The 18,904-nt window shown below is 38.2% G+C and overlaps 1 protein-coding gene and 1 pseudogene across 3 annotated transcripts in view; one reads left to right on the top strand and one right to left on the bottom strand.

Moving 5' to 3' along the window:
* Positions 1-18,904, top strand: part of MTCL2 (microtubule crosslinking factor 2) — a 135,873-nt gene that overhangs the window by 94,501 nt on the left and 22,468 nt on the right. For all 3 annotated transcript variants that reach the window (XM_069077800.1, XM_069077802.1, XM_069077801.1), the window contains 5 exons: positions 902-1,132; positions 5,419-5,523; positions 11,845-12,012; positions 14,501-14,752; positions 17,454-17,525. In XM_069077800.1, the coding sequence (XP_068933901.1) occupies positions 902-1,132; positions 5,419-5,523; positions 11,845-12,012; positions 14,501-14,752; positions 17,454-17,525 (828 nt within the window). The remainder of the gene's footprint in view (positions 1-901; positions 1,133-5,418; positions 5,524-11,844; positions 12,013-14,500; positions 14,753-17,453; positions 17,526-18,904) is intronic.
* LOC138153580 (small ribosomal subunit protein eS24 pseudogene) lies at positions 5,562-11,119 on the bottom strand (annotated as a pseudogene).

The following is an 18,904-nucleotide window of genomic DNA, read 5'->3' as shown; positions in this document are numbered from 1 at the left end:
ACCACCACTTCAGTTTTCTTCTGTAAAATGACAAGGCTGGAATACAGGACTTCTGAGGATCCTTCTGTCCTTTAATTCAGTGATCCTACATTTTACCTCTGGGAGTCAGGGGAGGCAATATGTCTTAGAAGCAGGAAATCACTCTGGACCTGGAGGAGGAGGGATGGGGAACAGAGCCAGTCCTTGACAAAATTGTCAAATAAAATCTGACTTTGCTGACCAACCCTATTACATCTTTTCCAGGAACTCTTTTTTTTTCCCTCTCTACCAAGGGTAAGGACATTCATGCTGACTTGTGAGTTCTCAAGTCAAAAAGAAAACTTGAGTTAATTTATGATCTTTAGTCAGTCACTTCCCTGCTTTGTATCTGTTTCTTTCTATCAAATGAGGAAGTGGGACTAGATGTTCTATAAAGTCCCTTTTATTGCTAGCATTTTGAATTCTACTTTCTAGGGTGCTTTCTTGCTCTGCCATTCTATGATTTGTCCCTTTTCAATTTTGACTTTTATTGCTATCTTTTATTTAACATTACCTTCATTAGATTCCTTCCCCTCTGTATATCTTTCAAGTAAGCTGTCCTTTGTAACAAATAACAAAAAAGAAAGCAAGGGGGTAAAATAACCAACACTTGAAATTAGTCTGACTGCATATACAATATTATACAACCTCTACCAAAAAAAGGAGGGAGGTTCATTTCCTCATAACTCCTCCAAGCTTGGTGGGAATGAACTGCTGCCGATGAGATTTTAGGCAGACAGCAGCAACAATGGAGAAGTGGGCATAAAGCATCCCTCCCACCACCCCCATGTACATGTGTACCTGCTGGACATGAGGCAGGTGGGGCCTAGGAGGACCAAAAAGGCACTATTAGGGCTGATCTTCGTTGTTTCTGTTTCTGCAGCTGAAGGAAGATCAACAGAAGACTCTTCTTCGGAGGGAGTTTGAGCTGCAGAGTGTGAACCTCCAGAGGAGGCTGGAGCAGAAGTTCTGGAGCCAAGAGAAGAATCTCTTGGTGCAGGAATCCCAACAGTTCAAGCAGAACTTCCTGCTGCTTTTCATGAAGCTTAAGTGGTTCCTCAGACGTTGGAGACAGGGCAAGATCTTACCCAGTGAGGGAGGTGACTTTCTAGAGGTATGAAGGACCTGGAGCCCACAGGACTCAGGGGTTGGAGGGGTGCTGCAGAGATCCCTGCATATTCACTCTCTCCTTATTCTCTGTGTGTCCCTATCTCTCTCTCTCCCTATTTTTTGTCCCTTTCTCTCTATCCCTCTTTCTCTTCTTTTCTCTCTCTCTCAGCATAGTGCCTGACACATAATAGACACTATATAAATACCAGCTATTATTCTTTCTCTTTCTTCCTCTGTCCAAGTCCTCCTCCTTCCCCCCCCCCATCATCTATAGTTAGGAGTAGCAGGGTATAATGGAAAACCTGGGTTCACATTTTGCCTCTAATATGTCTGCTCATGAGCAAATTAGCCTAAGGCTCAGTTTCCTCCCCTAAAAAAAAAGGATAATAGTTATAGTTCTTACCTCACAGGATCATGGTATAAACAAAGTTGTGCAAGTGAGAGAATGTAGAGTGTTTTCATTGTGATCCAATTTGCCATGTGGATAGGGGATTGCTGAGGGGGGGGGGGGTTGTGAGATAAGGCCAGGCACCAGACTGTAGAGAGCCATGAATGGCAGGAAAAGGATCCTGAACTTTATTCAGGCAGGAGAGAGTGAATTAAAGATTTCTAAACAGAGGAGTGACATGATCAGGTCTGTACATAAAGCTATATATTCTTCTTTATTATTTCTTTTCTTTGTCTGGGCAGTTTGTGATTTTGCAAATAATTTGATTGGGTTGAGATAAGGATGTGCTTTGCCCTAACATTGAGGGCACCCCTACTTACCAGAAAATCAATGGCTAGTTTCTTTTACCTAATTTATAGTGAATATCTTTAAACAGTGATCCAAAGTTCCTTTGGTCTGATTTGCCCAGGGTGCTGACCCTGACTGGCCCTCACTCAGTCCTTTTTTAAAAATTTTCAAAAAATTATGAACTTATGCCAGAACATATCCTTATACAAAGAACAGAAAAAGCATTTTATATATGAAAACATGAACCTCTTACATAGGTTTTTTTTAAAGCACATATTAACTTTAATGTGGTAATAGCACTCTGATTATCTGAATCTCTTTCTGAAATATCCTTCTGCTCATTTCTTAATGCAGGCAAAAAGGACAGTATCTTACAGTATCTTTCTACTCAAAGACTCCATCTCTAATGAGGATACCATTGATATAGAATCAAGGCCTTCTTGAAAGATCACTTAAATTAGAAATATAGTTCCTTGAGGGTTTATAGTCGATACCATTGTTTCTTTCCAAAGAATCTGAGAAAGAAATATCCCTTAATGAAGTTCAGTGCTTTGAACATGAGGTATTTAAGCTACTTTGCTAAGTGACTATGGTCTAAGCAAGATGCAGTATGTTATCAGTGATGACTTGTGTGAGAAATATGGCATAAAATATACAAACTATCAAAGATGTGTATGTTCAGAAGAGGAAATGGGTCTGTCACAGCCCAACGGGCCTAATGAAGGATAACTGATGGAAAGTCCAAGTGCTACACTGCTATCCTCCTAATATGAAAACATACAGAGGAAGGCCTCTACCACATTATGTAGATGAATCTTCTATGGAGAAATTAGAGGGATAGATTATGATATGCCCTAGCTGATGGCAAACCACTCCAGTATCTCTACCAAGAAAACCCCAAATGGGGTTATGAAGAAGTGGACACAGGGGCGGCTAGGTGGCACAGTGAGTAAAGCACCGGCCCTGGAGTCAGGAGGACCCGAGTTCAGTTCCGGCCTCAGACACTTAACACACACACAAAAAAAAACTAGCCATGTAACCTTGAGCAAGTTACTTAACCCCAATTGCCCTCCAAAAAAGGCAAAAAAAAAAAGAACTGGACACAAATAAAAAGTGATTGAACAACAACTGGTTGGTAGAAGGAGTACTTGTACAGATAAGGTCTAATGAATTGGGGGACTAAGGGAGTTTACTTTTAAAAAAAATTTTCATTTAATTTTTAACTAGATATTTGATTCAGGATGTTATTTGGACACATTACCATGAAATGCCAGCATATTAGTGAAAATGCAAAGCACTATTCCCTATTATATACAACTAAAGAAAAGGAACAACGATATAAAGACTATAGCCCTGAAAAGGCTATCTATATTGCTACTTGCAGCTGGTCATTCAAGCAGGCCTCAGCTGTACATCAATAGTAGCCTCATTATGGAGGTAGTCTTTATGACCTAGGTAAGAATATTGTTCCTGTTAACTGGCAGCATTTTGGGGCTTTATTAAGTAAATGTTTTATGAACTTGATATTGACATCACTATAACCAAATACATTTGCTTAGTAACTATAGCTAAGAAAATTAATTTCTAATTTTTTAATCTTTTCAATGAACAATTATTTTTCTCTTCTTTCTACTCCCCCCACTGAAAAGAAAAACAAAATCCTTGTAACATATGCAGAGTCAAGCAAAACAAATTTTTATATTGGCTAATTCTTATATTAGCATGTTTTATATTATATCTTGACTACATTACTTTTCAGAAGATGGATATATTCCATTCCAGATATATATCCATTGATCCTCTGGAGTCTTGAATAGTCACTGCATTAATCAGGATTCTTAGGTGTTTTAAAATATTGTACTTATATAAATTGTTCTCTTAGTTCTGTTCACTTCACTGCATCAGATCATGCAAGGTTTCACTGAAACTATCCTTTTTTACCATTTCTTGTGAGATAATAGCATTCATATACCATAATTTGTTCAGTTGTTCCTTAATTGATGGGAATTCATTTAATTTCCAGTTCTTTGACACCACGAAAGAGCTTCTATAAATATTTTCATAGACATGGGTCTTTTTTTTTTTTGCTTTCTTTGGTGTATAGGCATAGTAGTGATATCACAAGGTCAGAAGGCATGAACAATGTATTAAGTTTGGGGGCATAGTTCCAAATTGCTTTCCAGAAAAACTATCAACTGACAACTCCATAAACATTACATTAATGTTCCTGCTTTTCTACAGCCTTCTAAACAGACTATTTTCCTTTTTTTGTCATCTTTCCCATTTTGATAGGTATGAGGTACAACCTCAGAGTTGTTTTAATTTGAATTTCTTTAATTATTCTTGATTTAAAGCATCTTTTTCATGTGGATTCTAATAGCTTGAATTTCTGAAAACTGACTATTCATATTTTTGACCATTTATCAAATGGTCTTATTTATATAAATTTGAATCAATTCCTTATATCTTGGAAATGAGACCTTTATCAGAAAAACTTCCTGCAAAGATTATTCCCCCCTCCCCCTTAACTGTTTCCTAATCTTAACTGTATTGGTTTTGTTTGTACATAAAAAACCTTTACATCTTATGTAATCAAAATCATCCAGAAATTGAGTTTAGACCAACACCTCATACCAAAGTATGCTCCAAACTGATACAAGACTTACACATAAAAGGTCACATCATAAACAAATTAGAGTAGCAAGGAATAAATTGTTTCAGATGACTGTATCCAAAAAAGGTACAGAGAGGATCACAAAAGATAAAATGGACAATTTTGGTGATTTTTAACAATTGATAGATGGTCAAAGGAAGTTTTTAAAGAAAGAAATATGAGCTATCTATAATCACATGAAAAAATGCTCTAAACCACTAATAGAGAATTGCTAATTAAACTAGCTCTGAATCAAATTGGCAAAGTTGACCAGAAAAGGATAAGTAAATTAATTTCAATTCATAAAGTCTCATAATAGCTTTTCAGTCATTCCTTCCGCCTCATGAGAACTCTTTGTTCATTTATTCTCATTCATTTTTTCTTTTACATGGTCATAGATAGTGTGTTTTCTGTTCTGGTTTGGCCCTTTTCACTTTTCATTATTTTATAAAGGTCTTTCCACATTTTTTGCACAACAACTTTTTAGTCACTTTTTCTACATCTCCATAATGATCCTTTGTCCATTTATTTTAATTTTTCCCCCTCTTACATGGTCATAGTGTATACTCTGTTCTGATTTTGCTTTTTTTGCTTTGCATTATTTTATAAAGGCCTTTCCAGACTTCTTTGTATTCTTCATACCTGTGGTCTTAATTGCATTAATTACATTAATGTTTCACAATTTAACCATTCCCTCTATTGTTTAATATTTTGATATCTTACAATTTTTTGCAGTTATATACTATGAACATCATGAATTCTCGAAGGAACTTTCAAGGCATATTGAAAATATTGAGTGAAATAGTATGATTATATTTACAAATTTTGCTGCCTCCTGCCATACTGCTCTCCAAAAAGATTCAAAAAGTTTTCAGTTTTGCCTGTTGTGTTTCCTTAACAGGTGAACAGCATGAAGGAACTTTACCTGCTAATGGAAGAAGAAGAGCTAAGCCCCCAGCATTCTGACAATAAGTCTTGTGTGGGGGACATCTGGACACAGAACACCGTGAGTTGTCAGTTCCTGAGGAAGGGAATCAAATTCTTCTTGTGTAGCTACCATTAATGGATTAATCAGAGTCTGAGTACAGTCTGGGGCCATAATAATAAAATCAAACCATCTTCAAATGGAAAAAAATCAGAGTCACATTATCAGCCCCCAAACCAAAATTCAGAGATGGGAGTCTAGGAGGAGAGCACATGGTAATAATGCAAACAGGAAGAACAGAATCAGGAACCCATGAAATTCATACATGGAGGTTCTTAAAGAAAGAGGACTGACTCGAGATGAGTGAGTAGTGTAGTGGAGAGAGCACTGGACCTAGAGTTAGGAAGACCCAGCTTTGAATTCTGCCTCAGACACTTGCTGGCTCTGTGACCACAGGCAGACACTTAACATCTCTGTGCTTCAATTTCTTCATCTGTAAAATAAAGACTTGTATTTGGTGAATTTGTATTTTGATAACCTAAAGTCCCTTTCAACTTTCCATCTGTGAGACTGTTTATAGTAATACAATATATACCATGGAGAGGCAGAGGGAGGCAGTGTAGTGAACAAAGGGCTGATTTTGAAATCCAGAGAGACCAGGGTTCAAATGATATCTGACACTTGCCCTCTGATATTGAAGGGCTCATTTGACCTCTTCAGACCATGGTTTCCTTACCTATAAACATGGGATAATAGTAATTATCTTAAAGTGTTGTTGAAAGGATCAGTAAAATAATATTATATCAAGTACAATTCAGATCTTAGCCATTGTAGTAGAGCTATAGACTGCTAGCTAAAAACATAATATCTCCAACCTTAAAGGAAGTGGGTGGGAAAGATAATCCCTTGCTACCAGTATGACCTTCCTCAAGTACTTAACCTCCTGAGGTCTCACGTTTTCATTTATAAAATAAGGTTGATGGACAAGATGATATCTGAGGTTCCTTTCAGCTCCAGTTATGTATTCCTATAGAATTATGACTTCCTGTGTTTATATTTAAGAGACAGGAAAATGAAAATATCAGTCATAGCTGAATATAATCATCATGTGCTAGCTTTGTGTAGCGTTTCATATTTTATTTTTCACTTTTGCATCTAGCATTATTTGATTTTGATAACAATCCTGTGATATGGAATGGGGTAATTATCCCCACTTTACAGATTAAGGAAACAGAGGCCCAGAGAATAGATATAATAATAATGATGATGATGATAACAAAAATTTATATAGTGCTTTAAGGTTTACAAATTGTCTTTAAAAATCATCTTATTTGATCCTCACAAAACCACTATGAAGGAAGTAGTGTTGTTTTTTTTGAAGTTTTACATAGTTTATTCATGGTCAGATGAAAAATTATCTTCACAGATAAACATAATCCATAGTGCCTTTTATTCCTTCTTTTTGCCAGCACCGACATTTGCCTTTGCAGTACCCCTAACTTTCTTCATTCTGTTCTTTCGCTGCTTTCTTGATGTCTTTTTCTTCTCATACAGGCCATGCCTTGCAAGTCTGTGCTTTGGTTCATTTTTCTTTGCATAGTCAAGGGAATCATAAATCACGCCAAAGCCTGTTGTTTTGCCACCACCAAAATGGGTTCTGAATCCAAAGACAAAAATGACGTCTGGAGTTGTCTTGTACATCTTGACTAGTTTTTCTCGAATTTCAGTCTTAGGCACTGTGGCCTTTCCAGGATGAAGGACATCTATAACCATCTGTTTGCGCTGAAGAAGTCTGTTTGTCATGAACTTCCTGGTTCTGATGGTTACAGTGTCATTCATGGTGGCAGCTGGCTCCTTGAGCAACAGGAGAGGGAAAGGAGTAATAGTGTTGTTTTTATCACCATTTTACAGGTAGCTAAGTGGCAACATGGATAGAGCTCCAGGCTTATAGTCAGGAAGATCTGAGTTCAAATGTTGCCACAGACACTTGCTTGTTATGTGACCCTAGGCAAGTCACTTAACCTCTGAGTTTCATCATCTGTAAAATGGAGATAATAGCAGCACCTAACTGCCAGGGTGGTTGAGGATCAGATGAGATAATATTTGTAAAGTGCTTTGCACGGTGTCTGATATGTAGTAAGCGCCAGCTGAATGTTAGCTATTATTAAGTGCAGTTGAGGAAACTGAGGCCTCAAATGGTTAAATGACTTGCTCATGGTCACATAGAAAAGTGTCTAAGGAAGGACTGGAATTCTTGTCTTCCTTACTCTGAATCAAATATGCTATCCACACAACGCCATCTAGCTACCTGCGTCTTATCCAAGATGATATATCAAGTTCACAAGAAAACAAGAACTGGAACCCTGGTGTCCTGATTCTTAGTCAGGTGCTTGTCACCACACAATGAATGACTAGATTTCCAGTGTCCCTGAGGGGTCCTGCCCTCAGCATCTGCTGCCATTTCTTAGTAAAGAGAGTTCTTTAGTGGAAAAAAGAAAAGACATAAGATGGTCTGGGCTTTTAATGTTGCTTATTCCAATGTTTTGCATCATCTTAACACCCAGAGAAGAGAGGTCTCCAAGAAGGATTGAGGCATGGAGAAAATAATTAAAGATCATATGAGAGGTCCAGGAGAGCAACCCAAACTGTTTTTGTATTTGTGCTGACCACACATTTGTCTGTCGGCAAATGCAGGTGAAGCAAAGCATTCAAAAGACCAACAGGATCAACTTTGGGGAAAATAGAGTGTTTTTCATAGCGGCCATGCCGAATGTGGTCTGTGAGAAAGGGGATTCTAAGAGACCTGCATTCTAGTATTTGCTGTGACAACAATGCCCTGTATGATCCTAGGTGAGTCACAAAAAAACAAAACCTTACAGCTGGGGTCTCTAAGAGGCATCTCATTCTGTAGAGAAATGTCTTCTACATCCTCTGTTTAAAACCCCCCAGTCACAGGGAACTCACTACTTTGATGCAGCTAGGTGGCATAGTAGATACAGCACAAGACAGGGTCATGAAGACTTGAGTTCAAATCTAGTATCAGGCATTTTCCAGCTGTTGAACCCTGGACACATCTCTTAATTTCTCTCTGCCTCAGTTTCCTTATCTATAAAATGGATATAATAATACCTACCACCTCTCGGGGTTGTTATGGTAATAAAATGAGATGATACTTTTATAGTTCTTTGTAATCTTTAAAGCTCTATATCAATGCTAGCTGTCATTGCTAAGAAAGATAGCCCATTCCACTTTGGGTATGCTATAATTGGTAGAAAAATTCAACTTCTACTGAGTTGAAATGTGATTCTGCAGCTTCCTCCCATTACTCTCAGTTCTGCCCTGTGGGTCAAACAGAACAAATTTAACTTTTAAAAAAAATTTTTTTGTTTTTCACTACCCTCATTTTAAAGTATCTCTCACCTTTCCCCTAGCCAGAGAATCTTGTAACAAAAAATAAAAGCGAAAAAGGGAAAAAAAAGACAGTTCCATAAAACTAACCAATACCTCAAGTGACTGATCCTTAGTCCCCCACTTATCCAAAGAAGGGAAGGAGGTATATTTTCTCATCTCCTCTTTGGTGCCAATCTTGGTATCTAATTCTCTTTTCCACATGACAATCCAAATACTTTAAGATAGTAATCATATTTACCCTAAGTTTTCTCTTCTTTGGGCTAAACATCCTTAGTGACTTTAGCCAATTCTTGTGTAGCTGGTTCATAGGCTTATAGATTTTAGAGCTGATAGTGACCTGGGAAATTATCTGGTCAATACTATCATATTCTAGCCACTCATTTCTCAGCAAATCAATCCCTTTCTTACAATCAACATGGATACCAGCAAATAGCTGCAAAGCCTCCCTATTAGTTCCTGATTAGTTCTTATCAGGTTCTGTATTCTCTATGTATCTCCTCCTATTGCCTCCTGTCTTCTGTTCCCCTTTACTTCTATGCTCTGCTTTCTTTCCTGCTTCTGTCTCCATCTGGTCATCTCCTATCTTTATTCTGATACCTCAAATTAAAGCTTCCTTATACGTAGAACTCATGTCTAGACTTTAAGACTCAAAAATGCCTCTTTTTATCAGCTGTGAACCCGAGTCCTTATATAATCTCCCCATAATCTATTTGATTTACAGTTTCTTAGTTACAATCTTTAAAACTCTAGAAACGGTTATATGCAAACTTTCTGATGGACCATTCATTAGCCTGCCTGAATTCAACATTTATCTGAGGGGGAGCTCTCTCTCTAATGCTCAGAGAGAATGTCTGTCTCTCCATTTTTAAATGAGAGGTCATATATCTTTTGAATCTGATCCTATCAGTGTTTCTTATAGAAATGTTCTTTTTCTGCCCCTTTCAACAACCAAAATGTCCATAAAAGGAGTAGTATCCTACAAAGAAAAAAACCGCATCCAGAGGTGATAGTTCCACTGTAACCACACCAGAGTTAGAGTGCTGTTTTCACTTCTAGGTGGTACATTATAGGAATGGCACTGACAAGATGGAATGTTCAGGGGGAGCTCTGGTTGCTTCAAGTGTTAGAACATCCAGTCTAATGTGGGGAAATCCTTCAGCTTAGGTACTGTCCTGATGTTGTTATGATGCTTCTAATAACCACACTGAAAATAGCGGACACGTTAATGGAAGGCTAGGAGTCATAAGGGTGACCAAGATAATCAGAGAACTAGTGACCATGCCCTGCTAGTATTGGTTGAAGGAATTGGGATTATTTAGCCTGCTGAAAAGAAGACTGATATAAGCACATGAAGAAATGCTCTAATTCACTATTGATTAGAGAAATGCAAATCAAAACAACTCTGAGGTACCACATCTCACCAGTCAGATTGGCTAAGATGACAAAACAGGAAAATGACAAATGCTGGAGAGGATGTGGGCAAACTGGAACACTAATGCATTGTTGGTGGAGCTGTGAACTGATCCAGCCTTTCTGGAGAGCAATCTGGAACTATGCCCAAAGGGTTATAAATACTTTCATACCCTTTGATCCAGCAATACCACTCCTAGGGTTATATCCCAAAGAGATCATAGAAATGGGAGAAAGACCCATATGTACAAAAATGTTTATAGCAGCTCTTTTTGTTGTGGCAAAGAATTGGAAATTAAGGGGGTGTCCATCAATTGGGAAATGGCTGAACAAGTTGTGGTATATGCATGTTATGGAATATTATTGTGCTATAAGAAACGGGGAGCAGGCGGTCTTCATATTTACCTGGAGAGGCTTAAAAGAACTGATGCTGAGTGAGAAGAGTAGAACCAGGAGGAATTTGTACACAATTACGGACACAACATATGTGTGATGACCAACTTTGATAGACTGGACTCTTCTCAACAATGCAGGGATATAAGTCAATCCCAAAAGACGCATGATGGAGAGAAAAACGTGCATCCAGAGAAAGAACTAGAAAGAACTAAATTTATATCCAGGTGGAAGCAAAATACCTGATCTTTTTTGTTCTCTTATTTGATTTTATGTCCTCTATACCATTTTTCATCCCAGCTGGTACAATCCATCCTTATAACCTGACCATTGTATAATGTGAAAGTATCTACAGATCCTATACTTGATTATAAGACGCCATGGGGGGGGAGGGGAGAGAGGGGGACAAAATGTGAAATTCAAGGAATTGTGGAATTGAATCCTGTAAATTAAAAGGAAACAAATTAATAAATTAAAGAATTAATAAAAAAAAGAAAAAAAGAAAAAAGAAAAGAAGACTGAAGGAACGGGTCAGAAGGAATCAAACAGGACAGACATGAAAGTTACATGAATTTACAATCACATAATGACAATGAAAAAGAATTATAAAAGAATTCATATAATTAAAAGCTCAACAGAGTGGAAATTTGCAGTTTCCTATACAATTCCTTCCTTCTTTTTTACAACGTATATGATAAGAGGGAAGTCTTCAAGCAGAGAAGAGTTTGGAAAGATGTTGTAGTAGAGATTCCTGCTCATAGACTGGTTTGACTAGGTGCTCCCTGGGACCTCTTTCAGTCCTGAGACTGATTCTGACATTCTCTTTGGTATTATAGAAAATAGCTAGACTCTAAGTTGATGTCAGGCAGGGATTGGGCAAAGGGATGGTTGGCACATCACTGATCCAGTTAAGAGTGTCTAACACAAGACCTAAGGGTGGGTGAAAGTGCCAGATTTCTAGCTCTGCCTCTGCCATGGTAGAAAGTACTTGATTTAGAAGAGTACTTGATTTAAAATCAGAGGCCCTGGGTTTAGACTCTGGCTCTGCTGTTTATTACCTCTGTGACCTTGGGCAAATCACTGAACTTCCCTAGGGCTCAGTTTTCTCATTTCTAAAATGAGGGGGTAGAATTAGCTGGCCTCTAAAGTTCCTTATGCCTCCAAATCTCTGATCTTATAACCCTACAGCCTAATGAATATGTGAAGACTCTTGCAGACATGAAGATCATCCTTAAAGAGCTGTGCCGAGAGCTTCGCGAAGAGCGGCGGGGCATGAATGAGCTCCAGCAACAGTTTGCTAAGGCTAAGTCAGCCTGGGAAATGGAGAAGACTGAGCTCAAGTGCCACCTGGCACAGGTGAGGCCTTTAGCTTCCAGGCTCTTCCTACGTAATTCCTGCTCATCCTTTAAAGCCCAACTTAAATGTCTCTTCATCCAGAAAGCCTTCCCACTTCTCTCTAGGTGATTCCTCACTTTAATCTCAGAGGATACTTTATGCACATATCATATATTATTATCTCTGGTAATTATCTGTCCATGTTTCAGGTATTGTTTCTAGAGCCCCATGCAGAGAGAGACTATGTCTCATTTAAATTTTCTGTCTCCCCAAGCACTTATCACAGTGTTCTGCTGCACATGGTAACACAGTAGATACTTAATACATATTTGTGGAAATTAATTGCCCCATCCTGGGCTGCCCAAGGATTTATACTCAGTCTGGAAATACATCTCCTTCACTGAGAAAATGGACCAACTCTCCCTACTAGTGGATAATTTAACTCTCCTCTATGTCATAGCCAAACCTACCAAATAGAATGAATCCCAAATAGGGAAACAGCCTTGGCCCTTCTTGCTAAGCTGCTACTATTGGGTTCATTTCAGCTCGGGTTCTAAGGTCAGAAATGTCAAAACCAAACCATTCTGTGAAGAGACCAGCAAGAGCTAGAGAGGTAAACAAAAAGTGGGAGGGAGGTGCCAGATCCTTAGGCTATGGTCAGATATACCAACATTAGGATCTATTAGGCTATATGAGTACACTTGGGCAGCAGGTAGGAATAGGGTCAGGAATGCAGGGAGACAATCAGATTATCAATGGAATGTCAAGAAGACTAGAGGCCAGAAAAAGAGGAATTGAGTTCATGTTCATATGTTGAAGTTGGGTAGAAACAGGCTCATGATATCAGTCAGGAGGAAGTTCTGTGAAGTCAAAGGAGACAGGGGTCCTTTAAATAAAACATTGTCTCTACCTTCATGAAACTCGTAGTCTAATAGAGGGGAAATGATCCTGGCACAAATAATTATAAATTAGAATATTAAAAGTACATATTATTTATATCTATATATGCATTTATATATATATTAACATACTATCTAAATGTGATTTAATATTATAAGAGGTAGAAAAAAAGTAACAGTTAAAGAATCCTAGGACGATAGATTTAGAGCTAAAAGAGAACTTATTGGCCAAGTCCAACATCCTCATTTCACAAATGAGGAGTGAGGCTCAGAGACATTAAGTTTTTAATTAGGATTCGAATCCAGGTCTTTCTAACCCCAAATCCAGCGCTCTATCCACTACTCCATACTGCCTCTAATCAAAAGATCATTGCTGAATTGGTGGTAAGATCTTAAAGGTCAAGTCCCATCACCTCATTTTACAGAAGAAGAAACTAAGGCTCAGAGGAGTTTAGCAGTTTGCCCAGGGTTACACGGGTAGTAAGTATGGGAGGCAAGACTTGAACCTGAGTTTACCTAACTCTGACTCCAGTGGTCTGTTCTTAATACCACACTACCACTTAACTAGGGAAAGAAAATAGTTGCTATGCCCCCACTGTGCTGTGCTGAGACACTTTGTAGTTTACAGATATATCAAACTCTTTCCCTGTACCTGGTGATATGAAAGATCAGAGGAAGCTTCATAGGAAAGAGCATTTGAGCTAGGTCTTGAAAGATGGGTAAGATTCCAGTGAGATAATTTTTCTATATGAGCAAAAAAGTACAGAGGTCAAAAAGTAGGATCATCTATAGAGAATGATGATCCATTCAGTCTGATTAATGGGAAGGGGAATAAAATGAGATAATCCTGAAAAACACAGGGAAGCATCATACTAGAGAACTTTGAATGCCAGGCAAAAAAAAAATGGACTTTTATAGGAAATGGGGATTTATTGAAGGATTCTAAGCAGTGGACTGTTGTGATCAGAGTTGCTCATATAGAAAATTCTTTTTGCTTATGAAGAATAGACTGGAGGGTCCCTGCAGAATGTCCAATTAGGAAATTATTCCAATAATTCAGGTAAAAGGATGTGAAAAATTTGGTGGTGTACATAGTGACTTCAAATGTTGATTGAATTAAATGACAAGATTTAAATGACTGAGTGTAATAGTCTCTCAACTAACTAACCTACATCTAGGCTCTCCCCATTTTTTGTATGATAAAATATAGGGATGAAAGTAGATTTGAAATATAGTTTCTTGTTCCCTCCCTTCCTACTCCACCCTGACCCAGCTGTCCATGGCTATAGAGAAGAGAAAGTATTGCCTATCTGTTCCCATTGCAGGCAAGGGAATCCCCTTCTCAGATTTATAACATCTTAGGTGAAAAAATTGGCCTTATTCTGTCAAAATCTTATTTTTGCTATGCCATTAACAAGCATTATGTCAAGTCACTTTCATTTGTCTTCCCCCTCCCCCATCACCCTGACTATAAAATGAGGGGATTGGACTGAGTGGTTTTTAGCAACCCTTAGAGGTGTGACATTTTATGATTCTGGAGCAGAACAGGGATTGGGAAGGAAGCTAGGTCAATTGCAGTCCTTCCTTAACTGTCAGGCCTGTTTTGCCAGCTGGAGCTAAAACCTGGGAAAGGAGTGGGTGAGCGAGCCCTGCCTGACTGGAAGGCCATACTGAAAAGAGAAAGGGAGGAACACCAGCACCTCCTGGCTGAGTCCTACAGTGCAGTCATGGACCTCACCAAACAGTTGCAGATCAGTGAGAAGAACTGGGACCAGCAGAAGATAGAGCTGCTGGATAGGTTCAAAGATGAGAAGCAGCAAGCTGAGCAGCAGGTGAAGGAACTACAGAATAAAATAAGCCAGGTAAGGTAGCCTTCCCTGTCCCCAAGAGGGTGCCTACAGGTACTCACTTTTACACTGACATTAGAATGTGGACTAGTACATTCAGTACCCATCTGCACACTCATTCATAAATATTCCTATTTATACACAGAGCCTCACATAACATACACTGACACATGTACAGCTGCCCACATACAAAGATACACGAAGACATATACATGCAGACCTACAGATAAATAGGTGCACATGGTCATTATAAATGCTAGGAAACTAAATTGAACTTAAGCATGAACAAACCACACTAGTTTTCTTGTTTTAAAATTTTATTTTTTAAATTAACAAAGCATTTCTTTTTCTTAGTCCTCACTGAAAAGAAAAAGCCTTTTACAAATATGCAGTCAATCAAAACAAATTCCTGCATTGACCATGCCTTAAAATGTGTGTTTCTGCATACTGTGTCCAATCTCCTCTTTGTTAGGAAGTCACACCAGTTTGGGTTGGTTTGATTTATTTTTTGGTGGGGGATTTTATTAACTGAACTGTAAACCAAAAGCCAAGGTTTTAAGTAAAAAATAGTATCAACTAATCCATGGCATACAAATAATCCCCAGACTTAGGCTGACCTAAATCTGGCTGCATTTCATTCACTTGAGGTTGCTGCTACCTGTGTATCCATCTTACCTTATCACCCTCATAAGCCCTCAGCTTCTCCCAGTAAGTATTTCAGGCAATATCTGAGCCCGAGTTTTGCAAATTCTAACTCCCACTGATCTGTCCTCAACATCACACTACCACTTAAATAGTGAATGGAAATAGCTACTTCTCCCTGGGATTTTTCCCCCACTGTGTTATGCTGAGACTTTTTATAGTTTGAAGACCTATCAAACCTTCTCCCTCTGTCTGGTGATACAAGAGGTATGAGGAAACATAGAAAACAGGGCACCTGAGAGCTTGGTTCTACACTTCTCCTTCCTTCTGCATTAGAGAGATCTGAAGCTTGTTCTTCTCCTTAGGGAGATTCTCTTTTTGTGATCCACTTGGAAAGGAATTTGGGAGAGCCAGGGACTTGTTTCATTACGTACCAGGACTTCTGATGGGTTCTAATTGTATATAAGCAGAGAATTTGCTCTGTCCCCCATAGATAGTCTTCTCTTAAAGCTCAACAGAAATATTTTCCCCTAGAAGCTATTCAAAGTCCATATCAACTATAAGGTATCCTCCCATGTTCATCACAAAGAAGATGTAAATGAAGAGGCCAAGAGTTAGGAGATTTGAGTTCTAGCCCTGACTCTGCCAGTTACTTGTTTTGTGACCTTGGACAAATCACTTCTGTACTCATTCCTCAGTTTGCTCATCTTTCAATAGTGATAGTAATATCAACTATATCTACTTCATAGGTCTAGTTTGGGAATCAAATAAAATAACAGATATTAAAGTGCTTTGACAGTAATAAAACTATTTCGTGATGAAGGTGAGAGAAATTGGGTTTTTGTTCACTAAAAAATTAAATAAATAAAAAAGATAATAAAAGTACAAATTTATGATCTTATCAATAATAGTAATAGTCTAATCCTCTCCCACTTCTTGCTGTAGGACTTTATATTAATAATAGCTTACCTTCATAAAGTGCTTTATATTTAGCAAAACATCTTTAAAAAATTTTTCCAATTACATGTAAAAACAATTTTTAACATTCATTTTCAAAAATTTTGAGTTCCAAATTTTCTCTGTCCTTCATCCCCCCACCATTGAGAAGACAATCAATTTGATATGTTATACATGTATAGTTACTGAAAAATATTTCCATGTTAGTCATATTATGAAAGAAAATACAGACCAAAAAATTTTTTTAAAAAGTAAAAACTAATATGCTTTTTTCTGCATTCAGACTCCATCAGTTCTTTCTCTGGGTGTGGATAGCATTTTTCATCGTAAATCCTTCAGAATTGTCTTAGATCATATTGCTGAAAATAGCTAAGTCATTCATAGTTAATCACTGTATAATACTGGTGTTACTTTGTACAATGTTCTCCTGGTTCTGCTCACTTCACTTTTTGCAAAATATTTTTATGTACATTGTCTCATTTGATCCTCACAATATCCCTGTAAGTTTCCTTAAGTTAGTGTTAATATCCCCGCTTTACAGATGAGGAAATTGAAAATCTATGAAGTGACTTACTGGAAAAGGTTTGATGAATACTTGCTAGGGGACGTTTAGATTAGTGGTACTTCTTAATCAGGAATGAGTTGGATTATGTGATCTCTGAGATCTTTTCCTACACGGAGATTCTGTAATATCTAAGGTCATTTGTCATTTAAGTAGCAGAGCTCAAACTGAAACTGATATCTTCTGATTTCAAGTCCATTAGTCGGAGCCAAAAGACCAGGATTCAAGTGTGGTTTCTGCTACATAGGGTACATAAGGCAAATTACTTCCTTTATCAAAGATAAAGTTTTCTCAATTATCAAATAGAAATAATACCTGTACTACCACTCCTCACAGATTATAAGAATCATGAAATTGTAATTGCCACACAAATATGAGGTATTATTTACACACACACATATTCCCTTGTCCCGTAAGTCAGTGGGAAGGACTCTTATGGTCAGCAGCAAAGATCAGTTTCTGGAAGGGAGGAGCAAGTATCATTTTGAGGACAAGCAGATAACTGTCCTCAAGCTTTGGCAAAGGGCTAATTTTGCATTCTCTGCTACTACCTAGCTGCAGAAGGGAGCTGATTCCTGGGCTTTGAAACACATTGAGATGGAAAAGCATGATAGCAGCTGGAAAGAGGTGAGTCGAGGTTCCTCAACAGCTGGGCCAGTCAGCTTGCCAAGGTGATGACCCCGGGTCTCCAAGCTTACCAGCAGGGGGTAAGGCAGACAGAAGTTGCTGACTTGTTAGAGGGTTGGCTGGAGCAACAGCTTGTAAAAAAAAAAAAAGCAGAGAAGAGACAGAGAAAAATCCATTTCCTGGGGTATTTGCTGCCCTCCATCATGAACACACTGCACTGCTATGGGTATGCCAACCCACTACTGTCATAAACCCTATTTAGCTGTCCAAGTACATCTCAATATCTTGAAGGAGACATTCAAGGTTTCACATTGATTTTTACAATAATGATGCAGTACAGGATCTCAGTTCACATCCCTTGGGCAAGTCATTAAACTCTTAGCCTCAGTTTCCTCACCTAGAATGTGAGGGAGTTGGACAAAATAAGTTCTCTGGTCCTTCCAGCTCTAATGTTTTATGATTACATGCGAAGACATCCAGCCTCCATAGGAAAGAGGTAAACATCCACACCTCTTCCATTAATTATGTGGAAAAGTCTTTCAGTAATGTTTAGGCTTTGTTATAATGCCTTAATTAGCCACAATAAATCTAGGCAGATAAGTGGAAAAAGCTGGAAGCCAGAAGACCTGATTTCTTATGCATCCTTTTTGTGTGTTCTTAAACATCTAACCTGTTCTGGGCAAAAAATTACTTTTTTGTCAAATGAGAATAATCAAATCCCGTGTAATTTTAGGCAAATTACTTAATCTTTCTAATCTAAGACACATGCCAAAATAGGGTTAATAATCCCAACCCTCAGGGAGGCTAGGTGGTGCAGTGAATAGAGCACCGGCCCTGGAGTCAGGAGGACCTGAGTTCAAATCCAGCCTTAGACACTTAACACGCAAAAACTAGGTATGTGACCTTGGGCAAGTCACTTAACCCCAACTGCCCTCCAAAAAAAATAAAAGGCAAAAAAAATCCCAATCCTTCCACCCTCCAGTATTGTGATGATAAAATTTCCTATTATATGTGAAAGTACAGTGAAAACAGGAAGTTGCTATAGAAATTTCTGCATCAAACCAATCTCAGATTTTGGTATTTTGAGGCTATGGAGTCGGAGGACCCAGGTTCAAATTTCTAATGAAATTTCTAATGTTTGTTTCCTGTGTAACCCTGGACAAATCATTTAATCTCACAGGGCCTCAGTTTCCTCATCTGTAAAATGAGAATATTGAACTAGATGCCCTCTGTGTGAACATGAGGTCCCTTCATCTAAAGCTATGATCCTGGGAAAGTGCATTGAGGTCATGGAGGAAAGGACTGTGTTTGTTCATATTGTGTTTATCACTTCACTTCTCCCTTCTGCGATGGTAACTAACCTATAGTGTTCCTTTCCT

The sequence above is a fragment of the Petaurus breviceps genome, unplaced genomic scaffold, assembly GCF_028583685.1.
Source record: "Petaurus breviceps papuanus isolate PSGF00001 unplaced genomic scaffold, PetGlider_PUasm1.0 90994, whole genome shotgun sequence".
Classification (NCBI taxonomy): Eukaryota; Metazoa; Chordata; class Mammalia; order Diprotodontia; family Petauridae; genus Petaurus; species Petaurus breviceps.
This window is presented reverse-complemented; position numbering and strand designations above follow the sequence as displayed.